This window comes from Hippoglossus hippoglossus, chromosome 24, assembly GCF_009819705.1.
Source record: "Hippoglossus hippoglossus isolate fHipHip1 chromosome 24, fHipHip1.pri, whole genome shotgun sequence".
Taxonomy (NCBI): Eukaryota; Metazoa; Chordata; class Actinopteri; order Pleuronectiformes; family Pleuronectidae; genus Hippoglossus; species Hippoglossus hippoglossus.
Window position 1 is genome coordinate 4,726,451 of NC_047174.1, and position 17,401 is coordinate 4,743,851.

Sequence of the window (17,401 nt, forward strand, 5' to 3'; positions counted from 1 at the left end):
GTGAACTATCCCTATACGTCAAGAGAGAACTTTCATTATTTGGGTGAACTATTCCTTTGATGTGGGGATTTCTACATAATGAAATAATGTGACTTTGATAAAAATAAGTATATATCGACAGAAAAACGCACAAACCGGACAAAACGACGAATCCTCGCTTCGAGACACGTTGTTTTCTTTTAATCTGCTTTTTGAAGCGGACTCCTGCCTCGTGACGTCACACACCTCCCTCTCTCCCTCTCTCTTTCTCTACCTCTCTCTCTCTCTCGTGCCCGCGCTCCCTCACTCGGGTCCGCGGGAGCCCGCAAGCAAGCGAGAAAAAAAAAAAGCGTACGAGAAAGCGCAGAAAGGAGAGAATGGAGCGTCCGACTCCACGGGAGGAATAACAAGAAGAAGAGGACGAGCGAGAGGAAAAGACGCGTGAAGGAGGAAGAGGAGTGAAGAGCAAACTTTTTTACTTTTTCGGTTCCCCTTTTTTCGCTTGTTCCGGACGGTGGGGGGGGTGGGGGAGACTGTCACGGACTCGGGCCACGTTTGAAAACATGGATACACTTTCCCGTGAACGTCCTGGACTTCTTCTTCTTCTTCTTCTTCTTCTTCACCTCTCCACGGTGTCCGCGCAGATGCCGACAGGTACGACAACACGCAAACAGAGTCCCCGCAATGTTTCTCACGCACGGTTTCTTAAAGTTGGTTCGTTTTCCTGCTCTTCGTCCCCCTCTCTCTGCTCACGCATTCCTCACAGGTGTGTTTAGGTGCGGGAGGAAATAAAGAAAAAAGTTAACCTCCGCGTTGGAAACGTACAATTGTCACCTTTTGCGCACTTTCTCTTGCGTGGTAAATTCTGTTTTTTTTGTTGCAATTACAACGCGAAAAATGTCTCTCTCCTTTTACGCAAGTGGCGTACCCGAGCCCGTGCGAGGTGCTCGGCTCTCACTTGAACCGATGACTAACACGGTGCTCGTGGCGCAGACTGCGAACTTTGTTATAATCCTAAAGGTTTAGAACTTAGTTGACTCTTTACGTTCTCATCGCAGGACTCCCTGTCAAATCGTTAGAAAACAGCTGATCTGATTTTTAAAGATCCCGAAAAACACAAACGATCCGAGGTGCATTCACTTGCATCCGCGATCACACACAACATTCGTCTCATCTCTTTTATATTGTAATGCTATAATAACATTTATTATAAGAAGACATAAGAGGAGTGGTTGATCCTGTGCGTGGAAAACATCGTCCACTTTTCATCCGTGCAGCGCGTGGATGGAGAAAAAAGTTGCATGTGTGCACGATCGCTGCGTAAAAGCCACAATACACATGTAACGTCACATGGATGATCTGTATCATACGTGTTTATTATAACGATCCTGCACTTTGTGGTGTTTTCCACTCCGCGGTCCTCTCAGGTCGTGGAGCTGCGTCCGAGAAGAGTTTATTCCGACCTTTATCCTCCTTTTAAATGCACGTGCAGCTTCTCGTCATTCACATACTTAATTATATATAATGATAGTGGTGTGAAGAGATGACTAGAGGACTGTTGCTCTTGTGCGTGAGGCAGCGGTCGCTTCGCTTCGTGCGTGAGCTCCTCGCGAACCAAACGATCCATGCTCCAACTTTTATCTGCGCTTTTACGCACTAAAACCTAATGGTTGGGAAAATAGCGTGCACGCCGATCGCCTGTTGGAGGAATGCGAGAGCGGTTACTTTTTATTTCCTGGGGGTTTCATCCCGTGATAAAAGTGTAAATCGGAGGGAATCTGCGGAGATACGGGGTGTTGAGTATTCAGAATGCGTGAAATGACCGCTGCGTGTTTTTTTTTTGCGGGGATGCACGCTGCAGGACTCGGGGTTTTTTGTCCTGCAGAAACACGCACGGTGCACGGAGAAAACCCTGCAGCGGTGCGTGCATGTGCCCGGTGCTGTGACGGGACCGTGCGTTTGCAAAGGTCCGATAAAGGAACTCGCAGAGGAAGTTACCACGTAGAGAAAACACACGACAAGACATGTCTCCCTGCAAGTCACGCAAACTCTTTCTGTACCTGTGTCTGCGTGGCTGCTGTGCGGTTTTATTTCCGTATTCAGCTGTTGTTTGAACCCCACACACACACACACGCACACGCACACACACGGCTGTTTTCCAAGTTGACCTCCAAAAACTCACACCCGGGCCACGTCAGGATGTAATAAAGGACACATCACGCTCCATTTAAGTGCTGGAAATAACCAGAAACTGTGTAACAATGTCGTTTTCTGCTCCACTGTTCTCCGGCTCCGGCCTGTCAATGATTTGCATAGAAATTACACATTAATTACCAATTCATCTGTGAGCCCCCCCCTCTGAAGCCTCTATATACCCCATGTGTATCTACCCCACCCACCTCCCCCCTCCGCCCTTGCAGCCATTTGGTCCTGTGGGTAACAAATGTGTGGAATTTCTTCTTGGAGGCCTCTCTGGGAATTAGAGTGCCGTTCATTTGCAAGTAAATGCTGGTGGCTGGATGCTGCATTAACATAGAGTGGGAGGAGGGTTGTCATTAGTGTGGGGACGGGGGTAAAAGAGTCGCTTTTCTCTTGCAGAATACATTTTCTTTAGGGGAAAATGTAATGTTTAATTGCAATGAAAGGAACCAGTTTATAGGAATTAATGGCCTTATACTGTGAATCCAGCGAGACCTTGGTGCAGAGCGTGGGGGATTTTGTGGATCGGTCATTTCTGTGGCAGCACTTTTATCCAATCATTTCACCACGGTATGTGTAAGTGATGAGGCTGACGGGGTTAATGGGCGGATCAATAACGCAGCCAACGTGACCCGTCGCTGAGAAAAAGTGGCGATTATTAAGTTGCCGATGAAAGGAAATCACTGGGGGAATCAAACGTGTGTCTTCTTGCTTCACCAGCCTCCTGTTTCACTGACAGGATGCGTCAGCAGCAGGAATGTAAAAACGCGTCACGTCTCGACAGAGTCTGCGTTAACACGTCGTCTCTGGATCTGCCTCATTTCTGTCTCTAATTCCCCATTTACAAAGGGAAACTATAAATTATGGCGTTTATGTAAATATGTCTGTCTCACTCTCATCTCTTGTTATTGTGCTGTTTCTGAGGCTGTTTGGTTTTGGCTTTATCACCGAGGAAGTCAGCATAATGAATGTGAGTCTTTTGCGAAGTCGACGACCGACTTCATGATAATTTGACAACTTTCTAAATGTGTCTCCTCTCTGATCGAGTTGTGACACAGATTTCCGGCGTCTGTAATCTTAATGAAGTGAAATAATTGTTTTCCATTAGCGTCTCCAGACGAATTAGAAGGCCTCCGCCGCCGCTACTGAGCCGGTTTAATTATAATTGTAAATTATTTTAGTATTTTTGAGCATTAGAACCAAGTTGGTTTAATTATAATTACTTTCCCGCTCCATTTGGAAGATGAAAAAAAAAAATTTGTCTGTTTTCCCAGAGAAAGGCGAGAGGAAGGGAGTGATAGTGAGAAAGAGGACAAGAAGAGGAGAGGGAGGAAAATAACAAGAAGTGCAACCATTGGTTTTTGGCCGTGGGCATCTCCTCCACTCAAGAGACTGTGAAAACGGCAGGAGGGAGTGTCAGTGTGTGTCAGTGTGTGTTTCTCTGTCATGCCTCTTTGTGTGTGTCTGTGTGTGAGAATGTGTGTTGCTGTCATTTACAGAGGAAGAGGGAGGCCGATGCTTTGAAGCCCCGCGGAGTACAGTGGTAACACAGACGAGCATGTGAAATGTTCGCCTCTCATTTAGACTTTTTTAGAAAGACGCCTCATTCTACTCATGCCATGTTAAAATGGCGCCAAATCAAAGGCCCGTTTTTATTTATTTTCTCGTTAAAAGTAATGCCTCTCGCCGCCATCCCTCAGATCCATCTTAATGTCTTCTTCTTCAAATAAAACGCCACTTTGCCCAGAGCCAATCTGTTTCTACGGATTTTCAATTTAGTGATAGATTTAAAAAAAAAAAAAAAGAAAATGGGGAGAGGGAAAAAAAACACAAACCCATCTCTTTGAAAAGTACTGGCTCATTTCTTCTGCTGTTTGGGGATGAAGTCTGAGCGCACACAAGCAATGTAATTAATCTGTTGAGAGAATTCATTAGCTAATCCCCCATTAGCATGTGTGTGTCTGTGTGTGTCTGTGTGTGTGTGAGTTGGAGGGGGTTGAGAAATGCATTAGCGACACACAGCGACTTAGGTTAAGTTGTCAGAGAGTTTCGAAGAGCGAGCGACACGGAGGACAGCGCATGATTGACACGCCGACCTGTCAGGGAAAACATCTCAACCACACCGCAGGGTGTCATGCTAGCCACTGGATGTGTGTTCTTTTGAAACATGCCACGCGTTTTTGCCAAATCTGTGGAATTCTGGCGTGAATCAGCGCCTCGTTTTTCAAGAGGACACGACAAGAGGCCGCAATTAACCGAACACCAGCGATGCTCGTAAATCACAGAGTTCCTTTGTTGACTTTTCTGCCTCGCAACATTGCTTCGCTTCTACTTTACTGCATCTGGTGAAGAACATTTTGAGTTGTTTAAAAACTCTTTAAAAGAAGTCATTAATTGTGCTGTGAGTCTGTGGGTTATTTGGGCTCAGCACATGGTAAAAGAAAAATGTCCCTTTGTTTTGCACGCTGATGTAACGGCTGCTTCCTAAATAAGATGACTGGTAATTAATTAATCTTGTCTATGCTGAGATATACAGTAAGTACCCTGTGGTGTTGTATATCAGCAATTATGGCAAAAGAGTAGGAGAAACAAGAGTCTCGGCCTGGACTTCAACCAGAGATGTTTTATTCTTTAATTTTTTGGGGGCTTTCTGGTGGAGAAGAGACTTAATTGGCTGCTTTTAGACGTTCGCTGAACTCTTAATCTTCCCGAAATTATCCAGAGGGACCGAATGTGGGAACGCGAATGTACGAGTCAGTTGCTCCAAACATTTCCCAGAACTTTTTCTGCCTGCCCCCCCCCGAGTGAAATGTCAGAGTCAGCGTGAGCCCACGTGAGAATACAGCAGAATATTGTCTTATTGCAGAATTCACTGCAATGACAGTTCTAACACGCAGACACAAATATCTCAGGATGAAAAAGAGGTGTTGTACAGGTAGAAAAGTCGCCAACGAGGAGATATCAACTTGGAAAGATGATGAGATTCAAGAGCATTTGGCGATAACGGCCGATGCTGGCGTCCATGTGCTGTAAACAAGAACATGTGATTCCTGCCTCCTGCATGTTCTACCCAGATTCCACCCTTCACCGGATTATTTTGGACATTTTCCTGCTGTTGTGACCATTTTTGGACAATCAGACCTCCAGAAAATGTGTGACATGGAGGCTTCGTCTGTATTTGAGCTTTTATTGTGTTCTCTCTGTCTTATATGACAACTTTACCCCCTCAGTTAAGCTAATATGCAACATTTCCACTTGCACAAATTACACAAAAAGAGACAGATGTGAATATACTGACTGTTGTGGCCAGGATTAACCTTTATACACTGGTAGATGATGGATGTAAATCATCAGTCATCCAGCAGGAAGTGAAGCTAGAAGGTGGCACAGTCCCTATGGAAATGAAGGAGGCAGCACATCCCAAACAAATCCAGAATCCCTGAAATATCACATCCCTGATGAATGATGGTATTAGTCCAACATCATCAATCTCCGCTCTGCCCTGTTTGGCTCTGGTCACAGCTGTCGGTACAAGGAGGGGGCTTGAAACACACTGCTACCTCACACACACACATACATACACTCGCTTACACACACTTACACACACGGCTGGCTAATGACAGATTAAGTAATCAACACTCTCAGCTGATTAATTACATTACAGTGCGCACACACACTCATTGACTCACACAGATGTGAGCGGCCTCAGCACCAGTTGTGTGTGTGCGTGTGTGTGTGATGATAATGGTATATATAATGGAGGCATGGCTGGTTTGTGTGTGTGTGTGTGTGTGTGTGTGTGTGTGTGTGTGTGTGTGTGTGTGTGTGTGTGTGTGTGTGTGTGTGTGTGTGTGTGTGTGTGTGTGTGTGTGTGTGTGTGTGTGTGTGTGTGTGTGTGTGTGTGTGTGTGTGTGTGTGAGAGAGATTAACAGATGCAGGCAGGTGACGACAGTCTTGGGAAAACCATTATTTTTGGTTACCACAGGGGTTAGGTGAAGCAGAGGGGAAGGGTTGAGGTCGGACGTGTGTGGGTCAAAGGTTAAAGTTACAGTTGTCCACACAAACAACCTTTTTTAAAATACCAATTTGTGCTAAACGAGAGGTTGTACATTTATTGTGAGGTGTTTACTTTTATTGCAGATTATTTCTGAGGCCCCTGGTCCCTTTTCTCCCTCTTAAACTGCATGTACATTAAAACTTGGCAATTTCTGCAAGGATATTTACAGCTTTTATTTTTTTTACAAGATCCCCCTTTTTCTTTTAAGGAGAAGCCAGACTTCTCACATGTTGCAGTAAAGGCGATAGGACAGTAAAAACCTGAACATTTCCAAGAGGGTTGAATGCCTTTTTATATGCACTGTGTTTTATGACAACATGGCTTCCTACTAAAGCAGCGGGTTTTTCCCACTGTGTGTGTGTGTGTTGTTGCTAATGACCTGCAGAAAACTTTAAAAAACACTCTTTGTTCTTCACCTTCTGACAGTTTCTCTGTAAACTTTATTGTTAATCAGGGTTTGGGAAATCTGGCTGGGCTCTCTGCTTGATTTATTTACACGGCATGTGCCTGTAATCATGGAAAACATTGTGCTTGGACAGCAAATTGCGTCCAGAGCTTTTCTCTGATGTGCATGTGTTTGACCTGTGCATGCCTTCCAAACTAATTCTGTCTTCTTATTCTTTGCTTTGCCTCTACCGGACGCAGCTCACATGGGGCGCGCTGAGAAGGGTGAGTTATGACCGGCCAGCCACGAGCTGAGCTTCACCTGTCAACGTCATCGTCATCGTCATAGTCATCGTCTTTGTTGTCGTCACACGTAACCCTGGGTCTGTGCCTTAACCTCCCTTCATTTCCATGTGTAGAGATCAGCTGCAGTGGTCTAAGTGTTCCCTGATCCCTAATTGTTAGTTTTGTCAACCGTACTCCTGCCATGTTTTAGCTGTTGTGTCTTCACTAACCATTGCATTTTTGGACTTAAAGCTCATTTACATGTATAGTGGTTTCTGTGCGTCTCTTAGAAGCCGTTATTTACTGTGCATTCACATGCTCCTCAGAATGTCCAACTTGAGTGTGTTTGTGTGCTTTGAAGACGAATGTTGGGGAAAAAACATGGAGGCTGTAAACAAAATGTGTTGTATTTATGTGTCTGGAGGGTTTAAACAACACCTTGAATGCTCATCGCAATATTTATATACTAACAAAGGGTAAATTGGTCCTAAAAACGTCTTGGCTAAAGTTTGAAAGTGACTAAAGTAACATCTGACAAGTTCACATTAGAAACTACTATTTAGAGCTGCAGAGCAATTTGGCAACTCGTGTACCAAAATCTTCACAGACTTTACGAGTTGTTTTGAGTCTGGAACTAATTTGTCCGATTATTTCAACACCACACGAACGCACAACTCAGCCTTGTACACAGTGATATTTAAACAAACACACCGCAGCCGATTCGATGTTGAGATGGTTTTTGGTTCTTTCAGGTCACGTCTGCAGCTTCTTCCGTTCCTTGGAAATAATTTCTACAAAGTCCAACTTGCATTGAATCAATGAAACATTTGAAGCGTTGCTGCTGTGTGTCGTTGCCGCTCTGCCAGCTTGGCTGTCAGTTAATCCATTTGCCATTTGTCTGCGTGTTTCCCTTCCTGTCGCTGTCTGTCTGTGTGAAGTCCGACAGCTGTTGGGAGTCTTGGAAGTTTTCAGGTGCCGTTTGTTTAGCTGAGCCTGGTCTTTAATAAAAAAGAGCTCTGAGTAACTTCAGTAGCCGAATACACCTCTTTTCATCTTTTCTCTTCTCTTCTGTCATCTTCTCTCCTCTTCTCCGTCTCCCTCTCTTTCACACAAACACACTCATGGCGGTGGGTTGTTAATGAGGGACTGTTTTTTTTTTTTTTCTCGGGAAAGTGACAGGTTAGTAAAATACACCACAGACGCGTCACACAGCAGGGACAGGCAGAGAGATCGCTGTGTCACTGCGGAGTTTGGTGCATGTGGTATCCCACAAGGCTTTGCTGTGCCAAAAAAACTGAGCAATTATAAACTTTATGTACAAAATAAAAAGAAATAAAAAGCCAAATTCATTTTTACACTGTCAAACTTTGCACAAGGTATTATTCTGCTTAGTCGTTAAAAACTGAAAGAGAAGCTCAGAGTGTGTTGGGCAGTGCTCCGCTTGAAAACACAAATTATTTAATACAGAAATAATGGCGAGCTAATGGTCGGCCGTTGGGGCAGAAATCCTGTCGGTTCACATTAAGCAGGACAGGTTCTTGAAAATGGATTTGACAGCTTCTGCATCTGCGCTCACTGATCTCAGGAGATTTCCCTTAATTCATCCTCTGAGACGAAAATGTGTTTGATGGTCTTCTGGTTCATAGGTGATAGTTTGTAGAGACTAACACAGGTGTAGTGTTTTTAAAGGATAAGGTCAGATTTATCAAGTGGTACAGCCCAGAGTCTAACTTGAATTGAAACCTCTCTGAAGGCCAAATCTGTAATTATCTTGTTTTGCTGTGAATCATTCATGACTCAATAAAAAGGGTGGAGATCCCCCAACTTGTTTTGATGGTTTGTGAATAGACTCCACATCAAACCCTCATATCCATCAAGTTTTAATTTTCCATCCGGGAATTAAAACCCACGAAGCTTCACCCAGAAACACTCAACATATATAAATCTCCAACCCGGCTTCCTTCCTTCATTTACACTATAATACATTACAGCTCATAATCATTTTTGTTCCACTTAGCAGACGTTTAAGGAATTTTATTGTCGCATGTTTGCACCAACAAACAATTTCTTTGAATAACTATATGTAAAAAATAAATGCACATGTATAAATATACTCAATGTAAAACACAAACTTCATATCCACTCATTTATTGATAAGTTGAGTCTTTGGACTTAAAACGGCCAGAAAAGCCTAAAGTGAACATAAACCTCTTCTGTTCTTTTGTTATTTATATTCTCACATTAGTGAAGGAGGTCTGTACTTTAGGCAAAATGGTTCTCTGCCATTAAATGAAGCATAAAAGTGATACCTCACAGTTAATCTGCAGTTTTCCTCTTGTCACTGTAACCAAGCCCTGATATTGTCCTGTGTGTTTATCATATCGGGTGTTGGGGGGGATTCTGCTGACTCAGTTGCTGATGTGAAACCAAAAATCAAAACCCAAAACAGATCTGCTCCCACACACGTCTCCTTGTTTTTCCTCAACCCTTCATCCTCGTCTTCCTCTCCTTTCAACTTCCAAACAAAGGCGAAATGCCCAAAATAATCTATAAAGAAGAATTTCAATGAGGAGATGATCCAAAGTTTGACTTTCCGGAGGCACGTGCTGTTGCTGTTTTCGTCTCCTTCAAAGCTCCTTGTGAGTCACGGAAAGTGTATTTACAGTGACAGGTAATATCAGGATTTAGAAACCTTACATAAAAGATGCTCTTTGTTTTATTTACTTTAGACAACGGTTTTATCTGCATTGAGTTAATGTGACGGCCGATCTCTGTGTGTGTGTGTGTGTGTGTGTGTGTGTGTGTGTGTGTGTGTGTGTGTGTGTGTGTGTGTGTGTGTGTGTGTGTGTGTGTGTGTGTGTGTGTGTGTGTGTGTGTGTGTGTGTGTGTGTGTGTGTGTTTTCAGCCTCATTGTATTTGCCTTCAGGTGGACTGGATCTACAGTGTACATGTCCAAAGAGCTCTTGTGTGTGTCTGTGTGTGCGTGTAGCTCTGGGCAGTGGCTGAAGTGGTTTACATTAGTACAGTTAAGAAGACATCTGTCATGAACACACACACACACAGACACACATCAGGAACGAGACTTTCTCTGGTTTACTGATCCTGGATTGCTTATGGCTACGTGTGTGTGTGTGTAGTCTTGTGTTAACTCCCAGAGGACATTGTGCTGCAGTCACTTTCAGCCTCGTACAGTATGTATACGCTGATATCAAAAAGACAAGGACACTATTTTTACTCTTCTTACATTCCTTGCTGATAACTCTCCGCTCTTTAAGCTGATTTCATGTCAAGAGCGGTATAAGCTTTCGAGATATATAAACCCTCGGTTGTGTGTGTGTATGTGTGTGTGAACCAGGAGCTTACAGACAGATGACCGGTCCATTAAGATTATCATCTCCATCCCTGACTATGTATCTTCACATCACCACGGTGCTGGTCCTCGGTCTGTCTGTGTGAGCAGAGATTTAAATCTTGCAGCAGATATTTTCCTGAGCTGTCTTTTCCCTCTAAATGGTGTTTCGCCGAGTTCTTTTATCTGTCTGTCTGACATCCTAATCTGTGTCGGTCTGTCTGCCAGCCACTCGTCCTGTGTGTGTGTGTGTGTGTGTGTGTGTGTGTGTGTGTGTGTCTGTCTGTGTGTCCCTCCTGTCTGCAGATGACTAGATGACTGCAGACACATGGTCAGTCTGACAGCGATGGCGTACGCACCTTACAGCCGATCGCTGTAACAGACGGGGGCCGTGTGTGAGAGTCGGGAGACGGACATTTAAATGTTGAACATCTGTCTGTCCGTCAGACGTCTGGCTGGTTCGTCTCAGTCCTGAAAGTTCAACCCAGTCGCATGTTTTACATTATTTCCCATGGGAGAGCTTTCAGAATATATAAATATAGTGTCGTATATAATGTCTTCATTATTAATTCCAAAACAAGCCTCATTTGTATGAATATGTAAGTAGCTGGATTCTTAAGCTTTGATGTCTGTAATCATAATTCAGTACCCCCCCCCCCCCCCCAACAATCGTCCCTTTAAAGTCCCAGTTTAGTTTAAGAGACAAGTCAAAGAAGACACAAATTTATTCAAACAGAAAGATGATTAAGTCATTGATTCATTAACTTATTGAATGATTTAATTAATTACTTAAAATTTGGTGATCTAGAATGACTAAGTATCTTACTCTGGGAAATGCTGATGGACACTTTTCACAGTTCCTCACTGACAGTTAATGGACTGATTGATTACTGTAATTGTAAAAAATAATCAACTAATATAAATTATACGTTCACTTATTTTCAAGCCTGTCTTAAAGCAACACAATGTAGTTAATTTAACGAAAAAGTAACATCTTTAAAATCATATTGATGCTACACAAACTTGAAATTGCCACAGAACTCCCAGAACGCCTGGTTTGCTTTACGGGGAAACATCGCACACCAATAAGCAGAGGCGGAGTTAGCAGCTAGCTACAAGAAAACGCTACCTCGGTATTCTCAGTATGGATATCAGTCCCTGGTTTTGTGCTAAAAGTCTGAAGAGTTAGAAAAGTCGAGTTATTCCGACCAAACATTCTTTTACAAAGTTAAAGTCCGTTTTATTATAAAATGCCTGTTTTGTGGTGTTATCACTTCACCCTGGCTGAGCAAAGAATACATGTTTATGGAAAATAAAGGGACTTCATACCCACTCGATTTGTCTAACTGACACTGCGGCAGCACACATTGCATTACCTTCAGCCCTCAAATGCATTTTCTGCACAGAACAAGGACTGTAGATCTTGTATCTTATCTCTTCCACCGGAGCAACACTGGAAATGGATCTTCACGGCCAGTACGAAGAAGAGTTATGGTTACAACAACCAAAAACTCTTTAGTGCATAAACTTTTTTTAAGACAATCGTGAAAAATGTTCTTTGAATATTTTTCTTGTAGCATTGAAGTGTATTTCAGAGATGGAAAAAACACATATATATATACGATGTTACTTCGTCGTGTCGCGAAGGTCGTCTCGTTTGAACTATGGGCTACACTGCCCCCCGATGATTTCCGGTGGTACTGCTCCGTTTCATCTGTATCCGTAAGCATTCAGAAGCCGTGCGCAGGTACGAACGAAATGAGCTCAGAGTATGGATAGAAGGCTCCGACCGCTTCCGTGTCCAACGGTTGAGCGTAAATGAGCCTTGACTGGCCTACATTAAAATTAAAATATGCAGCACCACCAACAGCTTTAACTGAGGTTGTTAAAGCTCTGGGCTGCCTGCTGATCTGTGACCTTACACCTCCAAACACTCTTTCCTTTCACTTCTACTTCTACGCATTCATGCAACCAAACAATAGTTTTTCCACGGTTTCCAGAGATGGTAGCTTCACAGCACCTACTGAGACCATAACTCCCAGAGGCACTTGTGCTTTTAAGTGGGCCGCGCTGAGCAAATGCTCGTGGGAAACCCTGACCGTGAGTTCTGCTGCTCCGATTAGTGAACTGCAGGGTTGTTTGAACGGTGCAAACAGTGTTTCCCTTCCACTGGAAGTGATAAGAAAACAGTGCAGTGAAAAAATTCCCAACGGACTCGGGTCTGCGGAGCAACATGTGAACCAAGAAAAACACCAAAATAGGACATGTGATGCTTTCATTGGGAGGTAGCCCTGGGATTCTTAATGTGGAGGTGTATTTTATAAAGCTGATACTCGCTACACACACAAACACACACACACACTCACTCACTCCCCTGGGATGTTGATATTACGCAGACGGCACCGTGTCTGGTGGAGTCGAGCAAAATCAGTCAGTTTAGTCAAACAAACTCTCCTCTCCTCTTTTCCTTCTCCTCCTCCTCTCCTCTCCAAATATGACTTCACTCACTCCTTTTCTGTCGTCCAAGCTTTTCCTAACGGTTATTTTATCCCCTGTCCCCCTCCCCCCCCCCTCCATTCCTTCCTACCCTTGGAATTTATGGCCCACTAACCTAAACAAAGCAACACGGCGCTTATCGAACCCTCCCCCCCCTTCTCATGTACTTGCCATTCCCTCTCTGACCCCCTCGTTCTCCCCTCTTGTCCTCCTCCACGCATATACACTACCTCTTTTTCCCCCTCTCCTCCCTCCCTCCCTGTTTCTCCTGTTTCCATGTTTCCCCCCACAACAAGAGCAAGGGTGGGACTTCATGTTTCCAGACTGTTTAAGGTGGAAATACTTGTAAACAGAGTGAATATGCAGAACAACAGATGGTCATAAAAATTAAGTAAAAAAAAAAGGTAGTTTGACTCAATAACTGAAGTAGAAGTTTGGATTTTTTGAAAGCAACATTTACTCAAATCACAGTTTTGGTTAAATGTCTAAGAACTGACAGTTCAATCTACCAATCGTTCAACTTTTGAGCATCTAATACTTATTTTAAACAAGGTTTACTGGCTTAATAAATTAGATTAACTCCTTTCCCATTGCCATCAGTGGAGTCTTGTCAATGCTGCATCTTGCAAAGAAGAACTTGCTGTTGCACAATTTTCCCAAGATGTAAAACAAACAATAAGAACCCAATTGTTCTTGGCTATTTACGCGGCAATGCCCGGAGGTTCAATGTGCATCACCGTGCCACAACATGTGCGGCATGAGACTGCCAAAATATAAAACAAGAAGAAATTAGCACGTTCCTCCCGGTGTCATATTTCCACAACTGCCAAACGCAGCCGAGACAAACCTGTGTCCACCGCAGAGTTATTTGAGTCGGGAGAGAAAGTCGATTGTATCTGTTCCCATTGTAGATAAAAGCCAGATGTTACTGGGTCTTCGTGGTGGATAGGAAAGAGCGAGGATAGAAATACATGAACTCATCTTTAAAAAGTGTTTCATGCTGCAAATAATGTCTCTTTCCATCATTGATTCATTTTTTAAAAGGTTGAAAAGCATCGAAAACCCCAAAGCAGCATCTCCAGATTGTTTGTTTCAACCTGAACTGAAAAATGGGTTTATTAGGAGATAAAAAAGTGAGAATGTTACCGGCCAACAGTTAAGAAATAGTTTTAGGTCAAATGATCAGTGTCACACCAGGACAGACCCCCCCCACCCCCCCCCCCCCCCGTCCTGACGTCAAGGTCTGGCTGTGTCTCTCTCTCTCTCACCCACTTTCTGGAATGCTTTTGTTGGTGTTTTCTCTCTGCTCTGTTTTCAATTCAGCCAGATTTACTCTGACTCACACACACACACACACACACACACACACACACACACACACACACACACACACACACACACACACACACATACCGCTGCCCCCCTGATATAAGTCTTTGTAGAAGAAACTGTCTCTTTGTATTAAGTGGCTAGGTTAACTGTCACAATGTCTATATCGGGCCAAAGGTAAATGAAGTGTCTGTGTGCATCTCATTCGTGTGTGTGTGTGTGTGTGTGTGTGTGTGTGTGTGTGTGTGTGTGTGTGTGTGTGTGTGTGTGTGTGTGTGTGTGTGTGTGTGTGTGTGTGTGTGTGTGTGTGTGTGTGTGTGTGTGTGTGTGTGTGTGTGTGTGAGCCAAGTGAGCTGTCTCGTTGAAGTAGCGGTTAGCAGATACAGCGCTACCTCCCCATGACACAAACTGTCTCTTGCACTCAACCTCACACACACACACACACACTTACACATACTCGCACACATGCACACAGAACTACCTTAACACACAGCGTCGTTCTGTCTTGAAGGGTTAGTCCCTCATTACAAAGTGAGCGATATGAAGTTAAGTGCAGGTTCTGAACTGAACTACTGTCGTCTTTTGTGTCTTTGTTCCCGTTTGTTCTCTCACTCAGAGCTAGATAGAGAAATAATAAAAAAAATGTGAAAGGCCGTGCCTGCCCGTTGTTCTTCGACCACGTTCATATCTACACTAGGGATTAATATTACTGCAGAACGTGAGACATTTACTGTCCTGGGTGCAGAGGCGCTCCATCCTCGATATCTCGGGAAAGGGTAGTTCTTGGCAATCGCATCCTCGTCTAAAGTTTATTTCAGAATTTCGTCTGTACCCAATTTCTGTACCCAATTTCTCCGGACATCTTCTGGGGTACACGTCTGAAAACGGTTATATATTTATCAAAATGAAGTCCCTTAGATTATAGACTCAAAGTAGAGATTGATGCAAACATTTAATAACTATTGTGTGCTGTGTCCTATTTAACACATAAACAGCAGTATGAAGTTGCTCCAGTAAGTACTATTTATAGTGTTAACAACTCTAACCTTGAGCAAAGCACTTGACTGATCTGGTGGCACCGCTGCAGCGGCCACCAGCAGAAAACGGTGGTTACAGTAGAGCAGCTCCCGTGTGGACGTATAGCGACACGGCAAAGAAAGCAGCTTGTCTGCTCAACACGACCGTTCCCTGGATAAATAAAGGTTAAAGTCAAGGCATGAGCTCACTCTGCTTCTCTCTCCACCGCTTGCCCCGTATCACACCTCCCCCTCGCACGCACACACACACACACACACACACACACACACACACACACACACACACACACACACACACACACACACACACACACTCGCAGACGCACACATAAACACACACTCCAGAGGCTCACATACCTCAGGATCGAGAGCGAGCGAGTCAGCCACATGTGGTTTCGGTTAGCCACACTTTCCCCTCACACTGGCCCCAAACAAACCACTTCTACTTTACCATGGTCAAGTACATGTGTACAGTATATCTTCCATTCAGTGTATGCCGCAGTGTATTTTCGTGTGTGTGTGTGTGTGTGTGTGTGTGTGTGTGTGTGTGTGTGTGTGTGTGTGTGTGTGTGTGTGTGTGTGTGTGTGTGTGTGTGTGTGTGTGTGTGTGTGTGTGTGTGTGTGTGTGTGTGTGTGTGTGTGCCAGCCCGAGGCAGAGTGGCGGAGAACAGTGAATCAAGGTTAGTGGTCCAAAGAGAGCAGGAGAGATTGAAAGAGTGGGAGAGAGGAGACTTTAATCGAGGCAGCAGCAGTGGTGGAGAGAGGAGACAAGAGAGAGTGACTTCACTTCAGGTTTTAGTGAATTCAATTCCAACTGAACTGTGTGTACGAGCGGCACATAATTATATTAATCCAACTGGTGCTAATGTTGACGTGGAAGCCCGTGAACGTGGATAAAAACAGGTCACGGTGGAGTGTTTATTTCTTGAAGGCTTAAAGCAGAAATAATCTGCTGTTAGTGGGTTTATCCATCTGCAGTGTTGCTAATAATAGGATATTGTCTATTCTACACTTTTCACCCCGTTGGACTGTTCTCTCAGGAAGTAGATCCGAGTGGTTCCTCCTGTACTCGCGGTGTAAGACACATCTATAAGTGGTGGTGGTGGTAAAGATGGATGCTTGGTCAAATTCTGATGAGGAACCACATGTTCCTAAACAAAGTTGGCATCTACACTAGTCAGGACAACAATAAGAATTTGCTGTTAGCAGTGTTTTCGATAGCCTCTCATTTTCAATTTCGAAATTCCATGGGGCGTTATCTGGACACAGTTGGGTAGACGTTCGATTAAAGGAACGCTGTGTGGGCAGAATGTATTGTGTCAAGTTTATTTAAAGGAGACATATTCTGTTCATAGTCAGGTTTATCATTATGTTACTACTTGAACAGGTTCCAATGTTGAGAAAACTCCCCTCAGACTGTCCATTGCTGCAGCTCCTCTTTTCAGCCTCTGTCTGAAACACTTGGTTGAAGCTCCTGTCTCTTTAAGGCCATGAAGACGCTCGGTATAAGCAGGACTACTGAAAATACTTCAATGGCGCTCCTCTCTCAGTCATCGTGTCAAACCCGCCCTATTGTAGATATGTGGTTGTGACCAACAACCATTCATTTACCGTTTATCCCAAACTGTCTGAGCGTGGATAAACGAAATGTCTGAACGAATGATAACACACGAGCCCACTGATTGGTCCGGTGTCTGTTATTTGGAAATACTTGAGATTTGCTTATATACGGGCCCATAACGACATAACGCACAGAACACCTCGTATTTCACCAGCGTTTATGCCCAAAGCTTTTGTCAAGGACACAGATAAGACTGAATATTTGGGGGGGGGGGGGGGCGGCGGGGCTGAAAAGTCCTCTTCATTTTTATCAGCAGCTCGGCTGACACAGTAAGCGGACACTTATCTTTGTTCTTTGGTTTGTTATTTCACTTCACTTCACTCACTCAAAGATGCCAGATTTCATTAGTCCCACTGAGCGGTGTTTTAAAGTTCCAACAGACAAACCTAATGATATTTTGTTGTGACTTTCTGCACTAAAAACACTTTTAAGAGCTTTTGGTGGCTGTACGAATAAAAAAAAAACCCACACATACAAAGATGTAGAACATTTAATTGTCTTAAGTTTATTTAACAAAATTTTCAAATGGAAATCACAAAACCTTTAAACATATCCCAAATAAATATTTTATTAAAACCAGAGAAGAATCCACAGCCTTGTAACACATCCTAGCAAACTGTGTTAAAACCTTCACCTACCAGTGAGAACAATGTAGGAATCCAAAC

At 43.7% G+C, this 17,401-nt stretch overlaps 1 protein-coding gene across 24 annotated transcripts in view; it reads left to right on the forward strand.

The window, feature by feature from the left end:
- Positions 1 to 265: 265 nt before the first annotated feature.
- ptprk (protein tyrosine phosphatase receptor type K) overlaps positions 266 to 17,401 on the forward strand; it is a 95,334-nt gene continuing 78,198 nt past the window's right edge. For 14 of the 24 annotated variants that reach the window (XM_034579666.1, XM_034579669.1, XM_034579677.1 and 11 more), the window contains exons 1-2: positions 267 to 633; positions 6,881 to 6,904. In XM_034579666.1, coding sequence (XP_034435557.1) covers positions 543 to 633; positions 6,881 to 6,904 — 115 coding nt within the window. In that variant the 5' untranslated portion in view covers positions 267 to 542. Of the gene's footprint in view, positions 634 to 6,880; positions 6,905 to 17,401 lie in introns of all 24 variants that reach the window. The other 10 variants (XM_034579670.1, XM_034579679.1, XM_034579682.1 and 7 more) reach the window with 5 other exon arrangements.